This window comes from Opisthorchis viverrini (assembly GCF_000715545.1).
Source record: "Opisthorchis viverrini unplaced genomic scaffold opera_v5_613, whole genome shotgun sequence".
NCBI lineage: Eukaryota > Metazoa > Platyhelminthes > Trematoda > Opisthorchiida > Opisthorchiidae > Opisthorchis > Opisthorchis viverrini.
Window position 1 is genome coordinate 83,854 of NW_008752270.1, and position 23,839 is coordinate 107,692.

Genomic DNA, 23,839 nt, shown 5'->3' on the forward strand with positions numbered 1-23,839 from the left:
TGGCAGCCAATTCCACCTTCAGGACACCACAGACTGATCTCATTCAGTTTCCATAACCGACAAAATTTGTTCACAGACTTACACTGCGACCGGGCTTCTCTCAGTGTTCTCGATAAAATGATATGCGTTTGTTGGATTTAAGGAGCTAACACACTTTGCAGAGCCGACAAGTGATTGCCAATACGCAATCTTAGTCGTGCATGAAGCCAGTCTAGGTTGAAATACGGAGAACTAATGTTCCATTCTTTCTCGATTTCATTTCATGGACCGCCTCAGAGACTGAAACAGCGTCTTCTTATAACCGATTAAGTACTCTCTCGTTCATTGAAGAATTCCATGCGCAGATGGCGCTCTCACTTTGGCTAGCAGTGGTGCACTGCAAGGTGCTTTTGTCCTACTCTAATATCTTCACGGGGCCGTAAGCGTTGGTTGCTTGTTATACGACAGTGATTACAAGCTGTGGGATCAAGATGCAATACGCTTAACGATGGTTGCACTAAACGTTCGGTTCGCCAATCCATTACCGCCCATGAAAAATGAGAAACCTTGCGTACTTTCGACACGTAGTTCTCAACGGCAAGGCGTATATCATATCAAACGTTATCTAGCTCGTGATAGCACCTGTGAGAAAAAGTTGCGCATAGCGATTACGTAGAACATAAATGGAATCATCTGCAAAGTAGAGTAAAGGGCGCCACTACGGTGCTCTCAGCGATAAAAACGGCGATGTGTATGTTTCGTTGCCTGTTGGCGCCTGAGCCATCTCGCCCTCTCTCGTGGTTGAGTTGGAGTGTTGTCCACACCCAAATCTATGGGGAATCCGCCGTCCATAGTGGGACCTGGTTCAGGCGCGCCAGATTATAAGACAGCTTGATGAACAGGAGTGTCAACATTCCACAAGCAAAGCTGGTCGTTACAGGTTATGATCTGAAAGTATACAAGATCGGGAGGTGGTGTGTTCTTGTGAATGCTGTTGCATCTACACCAGTGTTATATCTGACTGTTGTCCCCGCTCGAGTGCCTTAGTGCCGGAAAAAGAGCCGCCGGCAAGGTACACACCAGCCTTATTGCTGACAAGCAAGTGCGAAAGCACAACGACCTTACGCTACATATTGAAAGTTACGGTTTGATATTGATCCAAGGCGGTCTGATCACCGTTTAGTGAAGTTTGGGGGTCTCAGTGGGTTTCGGGGATTTCAGGAATCTGACCGTCCTGACAACCAGTGATCAGGTTACGGAGTGCCTCCCGGACGAAGTAGCTTGTTCCGAATCGAAGAGGGATTTAAGGAGCTTGTGGAAGGCTTCCTCCCAGGAGGAGTAGAGGCATGGTGCCCACATTATCAACGGATGGAGCTTGTATTTGGTTGCGACGTGGCTCTGGGCTTCTGCTAAGTTACATGGTTTCGTGTGGAATGAACCGTATAACAAGGGAGGCAATCAGAGAAAGGCCTTTTGGGGATCCATGGGCGTGGCTGATTTCATAACCATTGCCGGCATGAAGACACGCGTAAAGGCACGAAGAAAGATCCACAGGCAGTTGAACTTGGTGTGAGTCACCAGCTAAAGTTATTCGACGAAACCCAGAACGAATAAACGTGATACGCGAATGAAGAGTGAATGTAGTGTTGATGCTCCCTGTGAATCGACGGTTTTGTGTTCTGACTACTCGTGAGCAACATGACTTACGCCCGTTTACTATAACGCTGTTTTGGTTCCTTGCTGCTCACTTTCCCCCTGCTTCGCTCCTACTTCAGGTCTGCTTATTCTTCAGTAACTGATGCCAATATTTTGTTGCCCGTCCGTCATTGCTTAGAAGTTCGTCCCAGTTCTACCTATTTTCGAGCGTCCTCTCTGACAGGAAAACGGACTGTGGATCGAACCTAGAGCTCCCTGAATGGTAGGCGACCTGTATACCGCACCTGTCAAACAACCTTTGGTGAGATTTGTTTTAAACGAACCTAACCTCACAATCTGATTTGTCAGTTGACACGACCCGCCGCATCGCGCCGTTATCTCTCTATACGGCTAACTCAGACTGACAGACCGCCCGTATCTGTACGTTAGTACATCGTTTAGTGCTCACTTGCAGTTGCTTTCAGAACTCCCTGCTGCTTCACTGACTATTTTCTGCTCCTGCTGATTGCGCCATTATTGATTGTACGTTTGCTTAATTCGTGATACTTACTAGCCAGTTTCTCTATAGAACCAGTTCCCGACAGTTCTCAATATATCTGCTGCCCTCATCTGCTTGTTCCTACTGACTACTGGATACGAACTGCGTATAATCAGGTAGCCGCAATCATCCTGTGGGATCCTTAGCCGCCCGGATCTTACATGTAGTAGGAATAAAAAAGTAAACCTGCGGGAGGGACCATTTGCGAGGATATACTCAACAAGGCCCAGTTGTCTCCATGAAACTGTATAGCACACCAACCAGCTTAGGCACTGTACAGCCATAGCATATAAACACACGGAACACACCGCACGGGACCTGTTTTTAGTTGTGCATAACCGAATGAAAGCCCATAACACCGGAGCAGAACGGATCCGTGGTAAACTAGATTCATGGAAAGAAGTCGAAAAACTTACTTTGACCACCGCCAAATACCAATGGAGAGCCAGTGGGGCGATCAAACGCATTTTGGACAGAGTTCTGAGTTGTTGGAGCGGGTAAGCCTAGTTCAAAGGCGGAGCCGGAAAACAAGCTGTGGGAGTAATAACAAAGACAAGGAAGCTGACATGCGAACACATATGAGTTCCAAGGGTTATAAGCTGCATCTAGAAAGGAAGCCGTTGGGGGACGATAAAGAGCGCTTATTCGGTTACAATTTAGAGGTCGTTTTGCATCCGGAAGAGGAAACAGAGAGTCCACGTAGTTCAGCGTAAACAACACGTAACAAACAGAAACAAGTGCTGTGAATCCAGGAAACCTGGCACCAGTAAGTTGGGGACGAAAAAACATATTCTCCTATTAGGACTTGCGAAAAGAAAAGTAACCGCACACGTTTTTTCTTGTTCAAACGACTCCCATTCTCAGCTCCGATGCTGAACAGGTAATCTGAATTGCGGATTAGAACACATATGGCTAATTCACTTCACGTGATGAACAAAGCGAAACCATGTATATCTGACCGACCGCTAGTGTATGAGACCAACTACAGAGGCAGGGCATCAGGTAGTACCAAGTCTGATGTCGTAACGATATCCTACGACACACGACCAGTTGAAAGATGCTCTCATCCTAGGCCTACATTCATCTAACGCACCTACTACCCAACACAGGAAGAAGGTTTACGACAAATTTCATGTATTTTGTCCAACAAACTTGTGTTGCCCGGCAACCGGGATGAGTTCGAAGCAAATAGACCAAGTGAAAATCCTGGAGTAAATGACCTAAACCACAAAAGCATGCACGGGTTAGAAACTGGGACCAGACAATGAAAGGGGCGACATGGTCAGGCAAGTTAAGGAGTTGATTTGTCACGCCAAGAAGAGCGGCGTTATTCTGATTGCTCCAGACTGAGTTTTTGTGGCGCAGTTTTGCGTCACCACCCTTAACGTTAACAATACTAGTCAAATCACGTGATAGTTACACGAACCATTGGTGTGCACCAACGCGCAGGCCAAAGAATACTGTATAGGAGACTTCGATCAGACCAGTAACGGTGTTGATGAACAACATTATCGACAGCCATAGATGGATAATAAAAACAGGTGTCGAACTACTATGAGACAAGAAAGACTTGGTAAAGTTTTTGTGGAAAAAGACCCAGAAGAAACGATAGAGACAAAAATACCCGAGCAACGGGTTGAAGGATATTGGCAAATTTTTTGCGGACCCTTTTTGATACCACAAGCTCAACGCGCAGTGATGCACGAACCTCAAACAAACAGTCCGATTAAGGAAGTGGCAGCTTTCTCCCCTATGACACCATTTAGTTACCGTGTCACTAAGGGTCTCCAACCACCTAGGAAGCAAATATCCTACTGCATTGTATGCCTGTGGTTGGTTTCAGTTAGCGTTGTGGTCTGGTCTCGGGAACTTTCACAAGCGGAGGCTAGAACAGAAGATAGTGTTTTCTCTTATGAGGATTTTTGATCATGTATAGCACATATCCCAACCGCTTCAACCTAACCTAACATTAGCCTCTCTGGTTCGTTACCAAGTAACCGTTCACGTGCCAGTTCACTGTGGACGATGAGCCACTAAGCGGTTCTCGTGGTGATGACTGAAGTGTCTGCTATCTAAACCTACAGCGAAAACACGATACCCGTACACTTACCAGCTGACATCTTTTGGTAGAGTGGCGGAAGCAGTTCCTGTAGGGAAAAATAGGAAAGAAAATTCAGGTCTAGTACGGGTGCCTTCAAGCCATTACAGAGTAACCGTGACCGATTGCATGACTGGTCAATTATGCTAAACTATCATGAAAAATCCGCCACTACCTGAAGTGTTCAACGTCGGCAAAGCTAGAGTTCCAATTGTGAAACATGATTCGCGTGAACATTGGGCGATGTGATTGCATCGATTATTATGAAAACCACGCTTCTGAGGTAGGCGGAATATAAAACCTAGCGCAGACACGCACCTTCACAATAGATAAATTTGACATATCAGCCCATGTCCTTTGTGGACTCTACCGACTGCAGGCAAACTGAAAACTGACATCAGTAGCAGAAAGATGGGTATTCACTGAAAACGAACTAATCGGTCCCGTGCGCTCAGAAACTGACTCAACCCACCTGTCTACCAAGACAATAGCCCCACCCTGAGTCACATGACTTCACACGCTCTGTCTGCAACGCTGTCTAACCATAAATACGTATGTTCCGGGTTGACGAGTGGTTAAGGGAAACCAAATGCTTGCATTCCGATATTTATGCCTTCTAGGAGCTTCTTAATAGATTAAGCAAATAAATGTCTCGAATTCGTCCAATGATTATTCTTCAAGATTTGTGCGTATTTCATATACAAGAGTAGAGATTGAAATGGCAACGACAATGAGAAGTTCGATTTTTCCGCAAAAATAAAATTAATGGTGTGGGTGCGCTGGCAACCGTAAATATGGGTAAACATTAAGTGTCACAGCATTAATTAAGAACACACAGGATGGTCATCAAATTAACACACTTCGACAAACTTCGTGTCGCTGAGAGTTGCTTAAGAGTATAGGGAGTCAGTCGGTATAGCCCTCATCTGGTAAAAGAATACTTCTTAGGGATTGAGAAACAGATGTAAAACTGACCGAAAAGACCTCCGGTCACAGACGTTACTGCCGGCTGGCCTGTTAAGGATGACCCAAACAGGCCAGACTTAGTCGTTGTTGCAGCTGTTGTTGTGGTCGATGCATTTGAGACGGAGGCCCCGAAGCCAAACAAACCACCAGGTGTGGAACGCTGTGCTGTGTTGATGGAGGAAACGCGGTAAAGCAAATGGATGAGTGACGAAAGTAACATCAATGGAAAGTGATTAAGAGTTAGTGGACGACATCGGAATTAGTTACATCATTTTAGCGAAATACGCTCATTTGCAAACAAATTTGGTTTTGCGAGAAACACCCGGAACCCAAGTGAATCGCTCGTTTTTGATGTTTCCAGGCAACTGATTGGGCTGCACCAGACCGCCTCATTTTTCAACTGCTACAATATTCGAAATATCGCGATACGTGTATATTCGTAATGTGCTACTAATGAGGTTGCTGAAAATACTTCGACAGCTCATGAACAGTTTCGCCCCTCTTGGGGCTCATCAGGTAGGCGCAGTCTCCGAGTTTCCGTCAACTTTATATTCTACTTGAAACCAAATTGCACGAAATTAGTGAAATACACTCATTTGCGAACAAATCTGGTTTTGTGAAAGTCTAACATTCAGTTGCCTGGAAGCACCACAAACGAGGGATCCAGCCGGGTTTCAGGTGAGTCTCTCTAAAGACCAAACTGGTTTGCAAATGAGTGTATTTCATTAATGTTGTGCAATTTGGCTTCAAGTAGAACATCAGGTTGACAGAAACTCGGGGATTGCGCCTACCTGATGAGCCCCAAGAGGGGGTGGAACCGGTCGTGGACTGTCGAAGAATTTTCAGCAACCCCATGAGTAGTGCATTACGAATATACACGTATCGCGATATCTCCAATATCGTAGCAACTGAAACGAGGCGATATGGTGCAGCACATTCAGTTGCCTGGAAACACCACAAACGAGAGATTCAGCCGGGTTCCAGGTGAGTCTCTCGTAAGACCAAATTGATTTGCAAGTGAGTGTATTTCACTAATTTCGTGCAATTTGGTTTCAAGTAGAATATAAAGTTGACGGAAACTCGGGGACTGTGTTTACCCGATGAGCCTCAAGGGGGGCGAAACCGGTCGTGGATTGTCAAAGAATTTTCAGCAACCTCATGAGTAGTGCCTTACGAATTTACATCAACTTACTTGTGCTAGCCGTTCCAGTGATAACACCAAATAACCCAGCCGGACAGTTGGCCTGATTGAACTGAAAAAGGCCACCACCCGTGGTTATGGTGGTCGTTATTGAGGAAGTGGCAGGCGTGGCAAGAGCCGCGGTGGGACCAAATAAACCACTAGCTCTGGTAGTTACTGAGGTGGTAGTCGACGACGGCGTCACGAGAGCCGATGGTTTCGTAGCCACTGCCGTGCTGAGCAACGAGCCAAACAGGCCACTGCCACCACTGCCCAACGGTTGAGAAGATATAGCTGAACCAAAGAGGCCACCACCACTCACTTGAGTTGTAGTCGGTGGTGCTGGTCCAGTAGTCACAGAAGTTGTGCTGGGGGCCGTCGTAGTACTGAGACTTCCAAAAAAGTTCGAGGTGCCGCCCGAAAAGACTTGAAAGCAAGATGAGGAGAAATGAATGAAAATGAATCAAACAGATGGAGGCACGGTGCAGACACAAAGTGAAGGCATAGGTATACGTAGTGCGGAAGCACAAAAGAGCGAGATCGTGCCACTCTCAAGAACGTTATCCGTAATTTAGACAAACGTTTCATAGCAGTGTCCTCTTGCATCTTTTGGAGTTTGTTGTCAGTAGCGACGGTAGATATGAAAAGGAAAACCACAATTTCCGACTTACTCATCTACATATCAATCGGGCTTTGAAGGGAGACTCACCTGATTCCCAGACGAATCTCTCGTTTAGTATGTTCTTCAACCGAATGTGCTGCACCAGGCCGCTTCATTCTACAGTTGGTACGATTTTCGAGATATCGCAATACATTGTATAGACGCAGCACACTAGTCATAAAGTTGCTGAAAACTGTATGACAGCTCACGACCGGTTTCGCCCTTCCTGGGGCCCACCAAGTAGGCGCGGTCCTCCAATTTCCGTCAACCTTTTGTTCGGCTTGAACATAAATTGTACGATATTCGACTAATACACTCACCTGCATACCGATTCGCTTTCCACAGGAGACTAGAACCCAACTGAATCTCCCGTTTATGAAGTTGATGATGTACTATTTGGGTTCAGGTAGAGACTCGAAGACTGCACCTAGCTGATGAGCCCCAAGAAGGGCGAAACCGGTCGTGGGTTGTTGAATAGTTTCTGACAACCTTATGAGTAGTGTATTACGTCTATTTGGTCACAAACCACTTGAACGGGAACAACAGCTTTTCAAAACGAATTATCTGAATGGTAATGAATACTTGTCGATGGCCCCGATAACTGATGTGATTTGCACAGACCAGATTTTGCTTGGATCAATGGTTTCTGTTCTGCACATCTAGATTTGCACAATCCCCATATCTGCGCGAGACAGGTGTGCGTCGAGAGTTCAGAAGTAGTATGTAGACAACCATATATCGAATAAGAGGACAGAAGTGTGACAAGGTTATGAGTGCAAATCACTCAGGTCAACAAAAACAGCATGTGATGCAAGAGCACGGTGTTTCTAAACTTCTGCGCCAGTGTGGGGTTGGTTTAACAGCCTCCAAATACCTCCGTACGATTTGGGGTGCGCGCCTTGGAAAAGCGATAGTCACGAAATATAATTAATAATTAATAATAGTTCCGCTGTAACACTTGGTGCCTAGGTGCCATGCCACCCGAAGGAAACACGAGGGCTCAGATACTGCCAGACTGCCTAATCCTAGAGAGCAGCAGTCCAGATGTCGGGGTTGGTTTTGAACCACGGACTATCCGGTTAGTAGGCTCGCGCTGCATAAGCAGTTTTGGGCAACAAAAGTGGAGCGCTGGAAGGAGAGCACCCAAGAAAAGAAACGGTGGGTAGGATACATCGGCCAACAGTTAATCCATCCCGCTTTTTAGACAACAAGCCCCCAAATACCGACATCGGAGCTTAATGGCATTAACTGCGAACTGCCTAGTCAAGCAGAGACTAGTTTCGGTGTCAATCCCGCAAGAAATACGAAAGTTTCAGAGGTACTACCTCCTTGTAATTCTCCCACTTCTATACATACACAAACACACATTTGATGTTCCGAATGGGGATATTTTTCCTTCCGATTAGGGCATCTGGAGTAACTTACAGCCCTAGGAGAAGCTGTGTGGACCAGATATTCTCTCCCTATCGACTTAAGGAACGTCAGGCTAAATTCCAGCAGCAAACTGTTGCATGCTTCATTCAGGTTCGCGATTCCTTCGACTCCATCAACCGAGAGTCATCACGGACATTCTTCTTGGTGGTGTACCACCTGTTAACGAAAGATCCAGTCCGAGTTCACGCCGAAGAACTATCCAAGTTTGATCTCACCTTCGGTGGATGACATAGATGTCCTTTGTTACCAGTGTTACCCAGCTTCATAGTTGATACGAAGAGACTGGACCTTACCGTGGTGTGACGGTGTGTGACGCACCTCAGCGACCCACTGAGTCTCTCATATCAGGTTGGTCAATGGCTAGAGGTCTGACAAACACAGTCTCCTGGCCCTGCAGATTGGGAGTTGGAACAAGTGGCTGCAAGATATGGCTACCAACCGATGTCAGTGGCGTTCTTGATATCAGTTTCTATCCAGATTGTCTGAATGAGTGTCTGGAGGTGTAGGCACCTCGGAATGATTGTAGCAAGCTTCCATCCATCCATCTTTATCCTTTTCTTCACAATAAGGCTTTCAAATAAATTATGGCTGCACGGCAGTAAAGCATCGGTTTTGATCACTGGTGTCATGCTGCCGATGTTGATGGGTTCTGGGGGGATAATCTGTCCTTCAAATAAGTCCATTCATTTAGTTTGCAGACGTCGAATATGCCGATGAGGTTGGTTTACTCGGGGCAAACTTCAATAGAGTGAACTACCGGGCAGGTGCCCAATAGACAATACTTCGCCCAGATGAACGGGTTTCTACCATTCTGCTTAGATAAAGAAGAGAGCATTGATAGAGCCAGTTAGGTCCCTACGTGGCTGATGATGTTCTGAAGAAACGAAATCAAATTGTGCAGAAAGAACCATGTATCTAGAGGGCAATCGACCCAGTCATTAGTTATGATTGGGAAATCTGGCCGATTCGTGTGCGAGACATTTGTAAACTCGAAGTTTTCGATCACTGGTGTCCAGGGCGTATACTAAATATCGGTGATTAGGGAACGTTGCTTCAGCAACTCAAGTCTCAGGCGATCTCTGTATCATCAGCGACTTTCACTGTTCAGTCACGCTGCCATGAAACCCGAAAGGCAGCTCTGCAAACTAGCACTGGTTCCTTCACCATTTCAAAGGTGAGGTTATCATTCTGCAGGGCACCTAAAAACCTGGAATTGCACCGTCATGTTAGACGTGAAGGATTTTGGTTACCACCCGGCATACGGTATTCGTTGATGGAATCGTAATTGGACCTCAACCTGGGAAGACCCAGCCCGTGACCACCATTGGTGGACAGTAAAGCCAACTCACTGTGTCACAGGAAATGGCCATCGTAAAGTAACGGTAACTAAATGGGTGAGGGTTATGTGCTCAGAAAACACGAAATGTGACTCGAGATAATCCTAGTAGTATTTCTGACGTTATTTCTACTCTATAAAAACCAGTTAGACTTGCTGAATCAAAGACCACTACTCGCAAACAGCTGCTACCAGAAAACAGTTCAGCCAAGACTGCTTCTTAAACAGTCGTGGAAATAAACGCGAACAGTATTCATCAAGTGAGGATAATACCTAACGATGATAATGACGATGATGATGAGGAGGAGGAGGAGGACGATGAGGAGGAGCATTATACACTGAGTTCAACGGCTAGCAACCAGTGTACTGATGAGTTACCATCAAATGAATACGGCGAATCAGCGGATCAGAGGGTGTGACGGGATCTAATTACGATTTTTTGGAGATTGCATTTGACTCGGGAAAGCAGTTCCGTACTCATGAAAAGTGAAAAATACCTGGAGCCCCGAACAGTGAGGGTAACCGAGGAACTGACGTTGTTTTTGCAGAGTGAGCGGCCGACGAACTGAACAAACCTCCAAACGGACTGGCGAAAATACCACTAGTGGTGTTCGCAGTAGGCATGGCGGTTGTGGTAACAGTTTGTCCGAAAGATCCAAAGCTAAACACGTGTTTTGCTGCAGAAACTAGAGACGCAGAAGTGCTTGTAGCTGAAAAAGACGGTGAAAAATGCAGTGGTTACGAGTCTGTTCAATGGAACTATACTGACAGCACATGTCAAAACACAGTACATTCTCTACATCTAATACGACAGAGTAGCAAGAAACACGAATGCATAATCAAGAGAAGAAACCTCGTGATAGCCTAAAATATTGCATGCAGGAAAAAGGGATTAGTCTTAATACAACGCGAAACAAGTGGGCGCAATGATGAAGCACCAACAACTGTTTACGGTTGGAAAAAACCACATCTTCAAAAGGTAATAATGATGGCTTTAGACATGGCCTGAGAGAGCCCATATGTTTACTTGAGGTTGTGGCAAATAAAGACGATCCGATTGAGGAAGATGACAGTCTAGCAGCATTGGGCGCAGTCGAGACTTGTCCGGCTAAGGTGGAAGCCGTGGAAATGGGCGAGAACAATGAAGTAGTGGTGGTGGTATTCACCGGAGTCGACAATAATGGAAGGGATGGCACACTTGTTACTGGCGTAAGGGCACCAGTCCTGGTTGCCTGGGTCGTTTGTGCAGCGCTGGTGACGGAGACTGGAGAAGACACAGAAGTGCCGATCGGAGATGAAAACAGCCCACCGAAAGGTGTGAAATTCGAAGTTGTTGTTGCGCCTGACAACAAATATACCGATTTGGTTACCGATGTAAAAAAAAAAGATGCAACAGACGTAGATACGACAGTTTTACAGAACAAGACGATCTTTGTGGGAAAAAATAGTTAACCCGCACAACAAAGTGACAATGTGATCAGGAAAACTCGGTTAGCTAAAAGGCGCCAGAACCGGAGTCCGATAACACACCGCTCCTAAATCCAAATATGGTAACCGAAGGCAGAGACATGGCCCCATTACGTAGTCATTGGCGTTCGTGCATTAAAGCCATTACCTTCGATGAGTAGCTGCCTAGTTTCCGGTTCTCCCAAGAATATACAATGCGAACTTACTGGTGATGACATTACCTCTAATGCTTAACATTCCCATTTCCCGGAGCCGGAAATGTAGCAGCTCGAATTAACGCATCCCTGGTACACAGTTTACAACTGACGAACTTAACTGAATTGAACGCAACCTCAAGATGCAGACGTCTGATGTTCGGTTGACAACATATGCTGAAGGATTCGCCAGGAACTGCGACTACTCGAGCTGTCGATCCTAATATATCACTGATTATATTAATGGCTCTACCACGCGTAGACCAACAATCCCTATGGAAGTAACGTGTGCTAACTGAACTGGCAGATGTTGGATAAAACCCGGATTTGCTGACACCGCGGCAAACTCCGAAAAGAGGACAAAGCTAAATATTCGTTATTGTTTGTTGCTGACACAAATAGACGGTTTCGTAAACGTTTGGCTGCTATTCACATCGTGGGGAAAAAAGGGGACCGGAGGCCATTGTCAGGGTTCACCCTAATAAGTAGAGGGCAGACGCAAACTGAGCACTTGCCCGACAAACTTACGTTGAGAGTTGTGTGCAGCAGCTAGAATTGTGTCTATCACGAATTCAGGGACTAAAGCAAATTCAATGAGTTGTTTTGACCAACATCTCCGGCGTAGGGTACCTCCATTTTCAGCACACCACAGATGAATAAATACATGAGAACAATAACAGCGATTTTTTTCAACGTGATATGTATTTCTCGGATAATGTTCCCGGGCAGTCAAATCAGAAGATAGTACTGATGCGATACTACCTGGCAACTTAAATGCGACTTGCTAGACTAGTAAGAAGCTAGTATACAAGTGGGGCTCAAAGTAAAAAATAACTGAAAAAATGTGACAAAAAAGGTTAAGATATTAGGGGAAAAAATATACCACCTAGGTTGCAGCTATGTTCGAAAAGGGTCCACATAAAAGTGAGCTGCACCTAGTTGGAAAACAAAAACACGTGACCTGCCACATGACGGAGAATCTAGAATGCGGTGGAATAGCATATGAAATGAATGCTCACATGTCCTGATAAACTATCTCAATGTACTAGATGCGCTAGTGATAATATGCGTGTAATACTCCGTGTAGCATCGTGTAAAGTACTGCGTGCGCGTCCAGCTATATAGCACACAGAACAAGTATGGTCAGCTCACTGGTAAGCGTCAATATTTACAACAGATAAGAACACAAGTGTGGGAATATGCTGGCAACTAACACCTGCAGAACCACGTCAGTCTACTCGAACGGAGTCTCTGAAAGGCGGACAGCACCGAAGGCACTCAAGCTCTTGCACTTCGTTCTCTCGAGTCGTACGTTGGTCACCGCCCCGTTCACATCATTCGAAACTCGGAGTAGGAAACCACAATTTTTTTCAACAAATAACTCGGCATGTGACGTACATGGATGAACGACTTTAGTGTGTCCTGTTGGACGCACACCGAAAATCCTCCTTCCCTGGTGCTCTTATTGCGAAATCGTTGGTACCCGGTTACTTAAGCTGTGCTCTTGAGTCGTTTTTTGGTCTAACTCCAAGAAACAGCTCACGTTCTTCGCAGGCGAAGGCCAACAGCTTTAAATATAGTCTGAAACGCGTGCCCCTTGAGACAAAATGACGTGTTTTGGGAATTAAAAGTGGTGTGAACTGGAAAAGGTAATAGTGACCTTTGCAACTCATATAGTGATCTGATCAGTAATATCAACTTCAACGAACTTCCACTCACAACGGACTGATGATATCGTCTCGACTGGTGATGAGACGCTCACAACAAAATACATCAGCTCAGCCAACGATCGGCCATCAGTAGCCTGATGTTTAAAATGTGAGGAGCATACATCTCGGGCTACGAAATTACACTCTGCCAATGTATAAAATGTGTTAGAAGGCGGGAACGCTCTATTTAGACTTTTTGATGAATAATCACCATCATCGACAGCAGGGTATTAATGTTCAAGATAGGCTGCTGTGCAAACAGAATTTTTTGAAATCCTTATTGAGGAAAAAAGAATAGGAGACATGGATCTAATGCTTGCCTATCACAAGCGTCTAGGAGGAGGGCTACACCTTCGGACACGCATTCAGCTCAGCAGAATTCATATCAATCCCGGAGGTGTCTAAGTTGGCGGGAAGCAAAACGGAATATAGCGATTCTAGCATTCACTTCATGGTCAATACGACATGATACAATTACTCAGATAAATAATTCTGTTCACTGCCTCTAGTGGCTCCGAAACAAGCTTTGGTATTGCCCTTGCCCAGTCTCGTAATAGCATTTCACACTGAAGGTGCGAAACGCACGTCATATCGCACATTACCTAAACTATGTAGTGTCCTTTTTATCCAGATGAAATATGAGCCAAGTGTAATATCGTCGGTATACTCTAGGTCTAAAGTCTTTTCGAAAAACCTTCAAACAAGAGGTAGAAGATGGCTATAGTTTCCTCGATAATCATTTCGATTGGAAAGTCGGAAAAAGGTGACAAAAAATAGCCCTGAAGAACCCCACTTTGGGTTCAGATTTAGGAATTAAACAACTATTCGTCCTCTAAAGGTGAGCTGGTGTTCAAGAATTGGCTACAAGTTGAGCATGTGGTCAAAGCGTCCACAACGCAGGCAGAGGCCTGCTCAGGTTTCAAAACCGATTTTCACGGGTTCCGTAGGATGACACCTGTGTATAAGTCAGGCGTGAACGCAACCTGACTAATATCCTGATGATTCAAACGTTCGGAACTAACAACTTCATTTAAGACGGAAACGGAACCAGGTAACTACGATTCTCCTGACTCCTCTCCTGTCTTCCAAACGTCCTGCATGAGTTCTGTCAGACTGTGAAAGAATTCCTTTCCTCCATCCCTAGACTGGTCGCTTTGTTTCTCTTAAAAATTCTGCTTCGGATGCAAATAGTTCCAATGTGTACATGGCGATATGCTGGTCAGTATTACTGAGCATCTATGTCCTCTGAGATGTTCTAACTCACAATAAACTTTTGGGACACTCATCTACGGAATGACTTCATTGACCGGCGGTTTTCTCGGCCGTGTTACGAATAATTTGGAGGTCGACTAGCCCCCATCGCCACTCTTCCCAACTTGAGTTTCCCTTGGATGTCATTACTCCAGAAAAGTCTGAGGGTCGGGCGCAACATCCGGGATTTTACTGAATCGTATCGTCCAGTGTCGAATTGTTGGTGTTTCTGACCAGCCGACCAGACTCCATTGGTCCGGCCGATTTAACTTACATTAGTCAGTTCTCTGGACAGCTGCTATTGGTGAACGGCATTTTGCAGAGTGAATATCATACTAATGAGTGATTTCTTCTTTGGTTGCAGGAGTTGTCTAGAACCAAAAGATGAGCTGGTTCCGTACACATGTCCAAAATGAAGCGACACTCCTGAACACACTATCGCGAGCTGTAGTTGACTGTTGTGGTTAAAGTAGGTGCTCGATTGGTAACGGCTAGAATGGCGCAAGGTAACGCGGTGCTCACCTACGTGGTTGCGATGATTAGATGGCGATCAGCGCACAATCGAATAATGCTATCGCCGTTGTCGGTTGGGCCAACTAAAATATTTTGTTGTGAACTTTGCCATCTACGAAAGTCTTGAAGGATCTGCGTAAAAATAATTTCTGACGTCATTGTTGTAGTTTTTCGGTGCGTATGCATAGGTATCGGAGGTATTTCGGGTTGAAACTAAGTGGAAAGAATTCATTGCTCCGATGCTGCATTGGCAGCTTACTTCTTGACTGCACAAACCTGAAAAAGGGGTCTCTTTGAGATAGCCAACCTGTAGCTTCTGACTCAAAAGTTCGAGAGGGTAAGGTTTTAGTCCGGGACTGTAGTCGTAGCCTCTAGATCGACAGCGTGACCCGCGAGTCAGCAGATGTAAGGGTTTACTTGAATTATGTGCACTCAGCGGGTTGACCCAATTAGAGGAACTGTCTAGCTAGATGGTGCATTTAGTGATGCATGATTGTCTGACTGCTAGAGTTACTCTGCACGGCGGTAATACCCTTTGTCACTAAAAGTAGTTCGACTGTATTAAAAGCGCGCCAACGATCATAGTCAACCATTGTTTTCTGAGGATAGACCTTTTCTAATGCGTCCATCTTTCTATAAAGACGGTATCACCAAATATGTTGCTGCCTCAACTCTTCCATTCCACAGGATTTCAGATCCAGATCGTTTTTTTTAGGACAGCTCACTTTGGCAGTTCTGGCACTTTGAAAAACCGAGCCCCAGTGAGGTTAATCCGCGAAACCATCATAAAGCGCAAGTGCAAACTCCACATCAAGGTTGCAGCTATCAGCTATCTACAGCGAAAATGCTCAGATTTTTTTACCGCTATAACCAAAATCGCAATTTCTGCTGCTGGACGAATGCTCCGTTTGAAGACCCTGTTGCATAACCTAATACTGGTTTTCTAATTAAACCGTTATGGATTCGTTGACACCAGCTTACTGGAGCTTTAGATCGGAGACAGTGGTTGGTAATCAGATACAACCAGAACACAAAACAGCCCGCGGTGTAATACGAAATCCACGAACCTTGAGGTTATGTCTTCATAGGTGCATCAAATCAGCAAATGCACTTCGAGTCTAAAAGATTCATGAATTGATTTCATCTGTCACAATACAGTCGGAGCTCATGCAATTTCTAATGTATAAACATTCCACAATCTCCAGTGTCTGTTAGTTAATTGCATTTGGAGTGCTTAGTGTCCTGACCTTACACTGGCGTGCAAAGGGCGGGTCAACAAAAGTCCATACATAGGGATATTCAAATTTCTGTGGGTTGCAAACAGAACGACTACTTGGATCGCCAGGTTCACCTTGGTCAGGTGAGGAATAACAACCGGAAAGGCACAGGAAAGAGTTTTTAAAGCCGTGATGATCACCAGGCCATGAAGTAAAGCCAGGATATATTTTTAAAACAAGCAGGACTGTCTGTTTCTGACTGTCTGTACTTTGGATGGACCCGACCAAGTGCCGTCGGAACAGCGTGTTAGCAACGTATGAATACGACAAATGGGTAGTGACAACATAGTCGAATCGTTCAGAGTATACGTTCCATTCATCTTAATTGAATTACGGGGGTTGAAGTGATGCGGAGCTGCAAGACTAAAAATAAGCTACCAAAATACGATAGATTTGCATCAGGGGTACGCCAGTCAGTGCGCCGGTCGTGTCAATCCCTCGACGTAACACAACTAAGCAACAATACCCCAGAAAATTTGAATAGTTTTCAGCAACCTCATGAGTAGTCACAGGCCTAGTCTAGTATGTCCAATGTAACCCCGGGTGTTGATTCCGATAACTAGCGGCTGAACTGCTTCTGAAGATTTATTGAAACAGGATTCGTGTGTACATTGAGAAATAAGATCCCGATTCATCACCACAACTTTTATCGTGGACAGAGATACGGTGGAGGGTTGAAAAGGGGGGGCTCAATTGTCACACAGTCGCATTCCACTTAAGGCTACTCCGGCTGGCGGATCGCAGTGGTCGGTCAGGGAAAGTTCACCTCGAACAAGCAACCCTCGTGAGGTCGAATGTGGTATGAAGACTAGTCATGGTAAGAGATTTTTTAAATTGGGACTTCGTTGTCAATGAAGTCGCAGAGCCAAGAAGCACTGTACAGCTACTCCACCCTTATTGGGAATCATCAACAGTGCGCATCTCACAAACCCGCAACCTTTCGGTCAGTGGTAGAACACTTAACTATTCGACCACGAGCAGCTAAACAGTAGTGTGATGAAAGGATGAAACAGTTGTACGGCGCTTCTCTGCTTTTCAGCATAGACTACCTTCACTAACAGCATAAAATTTTAGCTGAAAAAAATACTATGGGTTGCTCATCCGGGGTTTCAGCATGAGTAACGCGGATAGCAGGACCATCAGGAGTCTCGGGGCTCTCAGGATCATCACTGAATTCATGTAGTTCAATTTACACAACCTGAAATGTCAAATTCAAAGTGATCTGTTGCATTAGTTTATCCACAAAGCTCAGTTTCCCTTCGTTGAGTGTGTTTGCACGTGTTTCTCATTCTGATGTGACAAATTCATGCTTGATCAGATGAGGGAAGGCAAGAATCAACTACCAGTGATTAAGAGCAGTGCGGCCCGATTGGCTAATACCAGTCATGCGTCCATGGCCAACGCAGGTGGAGGTGCGGTTGATCGTGTGAATGTGCAGGTGATCTGACAGTGGAACCCTGGCGATTGCAAGCACTGACGTTCTCGAGCAGTAGCGCGCCAACTAGTTAAATTGATCGATAGTAGGCAGCTGCTGATCAGCACTATACTCTGAACAGTAAAATCCCACAAGCTGTTATGAGATAGGCCATCGGGATTTCTGTATGTTATCCATGCGAGATAGCCCAAGTGGTTAGAGCGCGAATTTACTGACCGGAAGGTCCGTGGTTCGAATCCGACCTCCGCCACTCGACTTCCCCTGTCTAGCTTGGGCGACCTGACAGTGTCCCAGCCCTCGTGCTTCCTTCGGGTGGCATGGCAGCTGGGCACCGGAAGGTTGCTACAGCTGAACACTTTTTTTCAAGCATCTGCAGTTAGTGAAGAACTGATAGAAGGGAGACGCATGGCGTAAACTGACTGTCATGGAAAACGTGACAGGTTCAAGAATAGCGAGCGCATCCTTTGTTGCAGAAGGAACAAACTACAAACGAAAGCTGTATGTAAAGGCGAGACAGATTACGCGATATAGGTAGGAAACCTAGACGGAAACAGAGGATTGTACGTCTTGTTTCTGGGGCATTTGCCACAGACTTGAACACTAAGACTAAGCGATCATTCTTTGACCTCAGACTGATGTCGACATCCGCAGAACCATACAAATGGGGTAGAAAATACTCACGAACTTTTCAATCTCCAACGCTCACATCATTTATGCACGGCTGCAAGATAGGGAACGCTAGCATTGATACGACCACGGAAAACTTAAGCAGAACGTATCACGCTCATGCAATGCTGGGTAAAGGATCTGGGATACCACAGATATGGTTATCTTCGAAAGTCAACTGGCAATTTCGGCAAAATTAGTTAAGGCCCGAATTCTTCTTAAGGGCAGTTGACGAATTTTCGGTTCATTTTCAAAGGAGTACAGGACAGTAAATTACCATCTATGTCTACATCTTACGTGTGGCTCGGTTTGTGTAGTATCATCGGGGCCAGAACACAGACCAAGAACAAACCAGGTGAAACGGCGATTGATCCGCGGCAGTCAAAGCGCCGACAGTTCTAGCCTTTCTATGGCGTAAACAGACGTCTGTTAGTCGCACATGTGGATAGTGGAACTGACGACAATGTCGTCACACAGTTTGAAAAGGGTCCCTGACAACGTCGTTATTGTAGTCTGACTGAATGCAAATGATGTGCGCGACCTGGGACGTGGAAGCTCGGTGGCAAATCATAGAATGTTAGGTTTAGAGAAGTCGGGATTGTTTAAACAAGCAATGACACATGTAGAGATTCAGGATGGCAGAATGAAACAGCCTCTGATCCAAGTGTTTACACAATCTGGTTTGGTAAAGTCCGTTGCAAAACATCCAACAATGCGGTATCTGGTTGTTTTATCTGTGACCTAGTACAGTTCCTTCTATGAATAAAACTTGTTCCGTGAGTTTGTATGATTAAGCATCAACTGACTACCAAACCATATCTCAGTATCACCCGGGACCTGCTGAGGGCAGCATAGCGCAGTATAGTGTAGTACAGTACAGTGCAGTACAGTACAGTAAAGTGGAGTAAATTACAGTAGTGGTATCGTTTAGAGTAGTATAGTACAGCGTTGTATGACATGGTACCGTATAGTATGATACGGTACCGCGTAAGTCTTGTACAGTATCGCATAACATAGTATGGTTAACGGCCAAGTAAGTTCCAAATGCCATAAGGGCGGATCTATACCGTAAAGAAATTCCAGAAAACATAAAAACCTACTTTTGCCACAACTTGATGAAACCGTACGCGTTGCCCGACGCTTTGAGACAGAATACTAGACAATCGCCCAGATGGGGATAGTTGGGTGTGCATAATACGGGTGGAAAACCTCTAGCTTGTTACCGTAAAGTGCACCACCAAAATAAAGCGCATCGGTGGGTACCACTGGACTACGGTAACCTTCCTCAAAGTTTCCGAACACGGCCTAGACAAACAGCGCCCGTCTTTGTCAAATCGTATGCATAGTGGGACCAGCAGAAGCGGTAAGCAAACAACCGTGCTGGCATTGTGGTATGATAATCAGCTATTTGCAGTCACTTACTCATGAGGGTCATTTTCCAAAAGCACGTTGACTAGCGCACCCAGTTTGTGTTACACCTGGTGGATAGTTGACCTTGGTGATTATCAAAGCAGATTATCATAGAAGCTACTCGACAGCTAAGATTTCGAGATAAAGTGGAAGATCAACATATTAGTTTAAGCGTATTGGTATCGAGGATTCTCGCGAAACATCCGTTTACGGCGGTTAATAGAGTGTATTATGAGGATTGGGTTCGACTGGTTTATAACCCAAGTTCCAGCAAGTGCAGACATTCCTCATAGTGTATAGTAGTTGGAAGTAACCTCTATCTCCGCCCCCATATCGAAAATTTCTTTTTCAATTCATAGTGAGCACCCGCTACTTGGAGATGAGTGGTTGGTGCAGCGACGACGTTTACAGCCTCGGTTTATTGCAACAATTCAGTTTAATCCTCTAAGTGCGAATACAGAAGCGACAGAATTACACAAACATGATTCTTATTTGTCTGATTGCAAATGAAATCTAAGTAACGCAAAACTGGGAGCATCCTACAGGGCTTTGATAATAAAGTATCGTGAGGCGGTGTTGTATGTTAAGTCCACAGACCAGACGGTTGAATAACAGCGGACAGTTGTGCACATTCTAGAGGGATATGAGAGGCGCGCTCTCCTGGCTAAGGAGCCGGTGAGATGGGCCCTATGATTAGGACCTCCACCCAACACCAAATATCCACCTGCGACAAGAGTCCGTAGGCAACACATGCAACAGGTAGGCATATTGAGAGCAGAAACTCAAAACATCGGGTGAAAGAGGCCTCCGAATAGACCCAATTTCGGGTTGAACACCTACGGTAGCCCTCCAAACCCGGCATACCACTGATGGTACAAAGACGCGTCTGTTAAGGGACAAAACACAGAGGAAGTAACAGTCCCACAAAACCATATGAATAATGCTGCACTATGTCGTTATCTTTGAAGCTCATTAATTGCCCTACAATATAGCCATAAAAAGTTACGCTGTTCGGCGGAAAAACTGCCGAATTCCATGAGCGGAAAAGCCACACTTACTTGACTGAGGTGGTGAACCAGTCCACACTGGACCGGATGATACAAGCGGTCTTCCAAATATTCCCATGGATGCTGTTGTCGCTGTTGCAGCGGTTGACATCGTAGGACTCACGATCGTCGATGCCGAATTGTGAATGCGTTGGGTAGTCGCTGGAGAGCCGGATTTTTGATCGACTATCACTGGTGACGTGGCCAAGGTGGACTTTTGGCCAAGGGCAAACAACCCTGTGGAAGGAGACTGGGATGAGGTTGGAGGTATCTCCGCCACCTGAGAATTGTTCACAGATGTGGAAGAAGGCGCTGGCGTTTGATGGACAGTCGGTGAGGCAGAAACCAATTTCGTGGAGGAAGAGGACTCAGTCTGGGGAGAGGAGACCAGATGAATGCGAGGCAATGGTGGGGTGGAAGTGGTTACACAAGGACGCACATTGGCCGAAAAGACAATAGGATCCGGATGTTTTTGAGTGAGCGGGTCTGGGTCTCTTGGTGGTGGACTATTTGTTGACGCAGCTGTAAGAAAAAGGTGAAGATAGATGACAGGAAGGGAGCCGGGGGGAGGGACACCGTAATAGTTGTAATGGACATACCTTCGCCTGAGAAACCGACCAGCTGTTCTAACTTTCTCTGTTGACCTGTAGTGATGGTAGAGAGGAACAATGGATGGTATATTTGGCATTTTTCCAAAACCATCAGGCTAAAGAGTCAGTTTCCTTATTGGACGAGAGCTGGGAGTGAACTGTGTCGAATCCAGAAAGGAGAATATGTTGCTATTGTGGACTGTTCTAACCGGAGTGGTGGACGTTACCAGCCAAGACGACAGGCTACGCACGAGATAGAGGCGAATCTACTGACTGGAAGGTCCGTGGTTCGAACCCAGCACCGGCGTCTTGACTGCTCCTATTTAAGCCTGGGTACACTAGCCGTATATCAACCCTCGTGCTTCCTTCGGGTGACATGGTGGCTAGGCACCAAAAGCGCAGCTGGATGAAGGCGATAGGCATCCGAATGCTAGAGAGAGGTACTGTCGACACATTTAGTTGGAGTTCGGCACAGAACTGGTCCACATCAACTCTCTGCTTCTGTTCTAAGTAAAAGTTGCTGAACTCGAAAAGACTGCACGGGACACTATTCTAGTAACTTAGAGATGTTAACAATAGCCAAAGTAAGTGTGACAACGTAGTAGTAAAAAAGGAAACCGCAAGACCCTCGACGTGCTATGTCCAAAAATTACATTAGTAGATCATGTGCGTCTCAGCAAGCGTGCCCTTGAATATTACTGGTTAAGAAAAATTATTCATCCCTCGTTTAAACGGGGGTTTGGCCTTAAAAGTCAGGTTCAACTAGACTGTAAAGCGGAGAAGCACCGCACGTCTATTACTTCCTTATTAAGAAGCACCACCAATGAGCTTCTGATGGATCTTTTAGGAAATTAGGACTCGTGAGCTTTTGGCTACTAGATAAACTACGCTACGTGAACTTTCAGCATAAAGTGAAAGTACACCACAATTAATCCTCCGGAACGGTCCACATAGTTACAGGGAGATAGAAAAACACACCAGGCAACCCAACATCACGAGGTTTTCTATGCCCAGATGAGTACATGGATCGCACCTCTGCGCCACTTTCAGCCCAAAAATATGTAACCCAGAAATCAACAGTGGTTAATTTCTATTGTGTGATGACTGTCATTCTGGAAATTTCCAACTTTGAGTTAGGTACATAAACCGCCCCATGGTTTTGGTCAGCAGAGAAGGACAATCCATCTTTCAGACAACTGGAGGGTAGAGAGTTGGTTACGAATTAGAAACCATCTTCAGCGAGAGTAACCCCAAGTTTCCATACAATTGGCTTAAGTAAAAAACGCCGCTGTGCAATGAGTAGAATGGGAAAAGAACGCTCCCAGAGTGTCAGAACTGCATCATACTGAAGAACAACTGGTGATATAGACGTTGTGAATTTCATTTTACAGCCACGGATTGCAGTGTTACCAGTCCAGTCTACATCAGTCTACATCAACAGTCTATATCGTAGTTTCATGTGCACGGCCTTTCAGACCTACTGATATTTTTCTCTTCCGAAACCAAGCATAGAGAATGACTGCAAAAAGGTTAGCTCTATATGTTGTGGCAATCTGTTAGCACCTGAACTCCTGTGCTCTATTTAGGCTGCATAGCGGCTACGCACCAGAAGGATAGCATGGATGAATTTTACTACTCCTACCTTGTACAACTAGGGAAGAAGGCAACGCAGGCTCTGCTGACTCCGATATCAACTGATCATCGTCGGTATCTGCATCGATTGTTAGGAGAGCGATGGGAGCATCAACCACAGAAAGAGTATGGCTGGAAAATAACCTATACAGGGCTCGATCACGTTGAATCAAAGACTGGTAAGCTGGACTGGGGATTGAGTCATCAGTCCCTCGACCAGATTTCGAATGGGTCCCGCGATATTTCCCCGATGAGCTTGGAGTTCCACTGCGAGCCAAGGGAGACAATACTCCCGATCCATCGAACGCAGCAGTCAACCGAAGGCGTTGCAAACTCCCCACCAGGTATTCGACACGGGCACGTTCGGCGCGAATAAGACGCTCAGTGATGCCCAGGGTTTCAAGAACCTTTTTATGTGAAAGGGACCTATGTGAGAAGAAAGATATCAAGTGTAAGCAAACTGACACAAGACGGAAAAGGTTGGAGGATCAAGCAAGTTATTCACTAGCGGACACACACTGCGACAGGTGCACAGTGTCACACACACACACACAGACACCGTGTAACGACAGATTTCACAAAAGACAAAAGGTACTTAAATGGGATACCTCACCGTCACGAAGAGACTGGACCTTACCGCGGTGTGACGGTCTGCGCACCTCAGCGATCCATTGAGCTATACTGGAGAGTGTCCCGCGACACTCACAGAGTCTCTCATACCAGGTTGGTCAATGGTTAGAGGTCTGACGAACACAGTCTCCTGGCCATCCAGGTTGGGGGTTGGAACATGTGGCGACTTGT

General features: G+C 45.6%; 2 protein-coding genes across 2 annotated transcripts in view; one reads left to right on the plus strand and one right to left on the minus strand.

Moving 5' to 3' along the window:
• Nucleotides 1–23,839, minus strand: part of T265_11837 (hypothetical protein) — a gene marked incomplete at both ends in the record, with an annotated part of 52,966 nt that overhangs the window by 11,615 nt on the left and 17,512 nt on the right. Inside the window, 7 exons of the mRNA XM_009178621.1 lie at nt 2,590–2,705; nt 4,284–4,320; nt 6,430–6,843; nt 10,346–10,558; nt 20,829–21,338; nt 21,416–21,460; nt 23,049–23,464. Coding sequence (XP_009176885.1) covers nt 2,590–2,705; nt 4,284–4,320; nt 6,430–6,843; nt 10,346–10,558; nt 20,829–21,338; nt 21,416–21,460; nt 23,049–23,464 — 1,751 coding nt within the window. The remainder of the gene's footprint in view (nt 1–2,589; nt 2,706–4,283; nt 4,321–6,429; nt 6,844–10,345; nt 10,559–20,828; nt 21,339–21,415; nt 21,461–23,048; nt 23,465–23,839) is intronic.
• Nucleotides 10,977–11,300, plus strand: T265_11836 (hypothetical protein; the record flags this gene model as incomplete). The annotated part of the gene is made up of 1 exon (XM_009178622.1): nt 10,977–11,300. The coding sequence occupies one exon, from the start codon at nt 10,977–10,979 to the stop codon at nt 11,298–11,300; it is 324 nt and encodes a 107-aa protein (XP_009176886.1).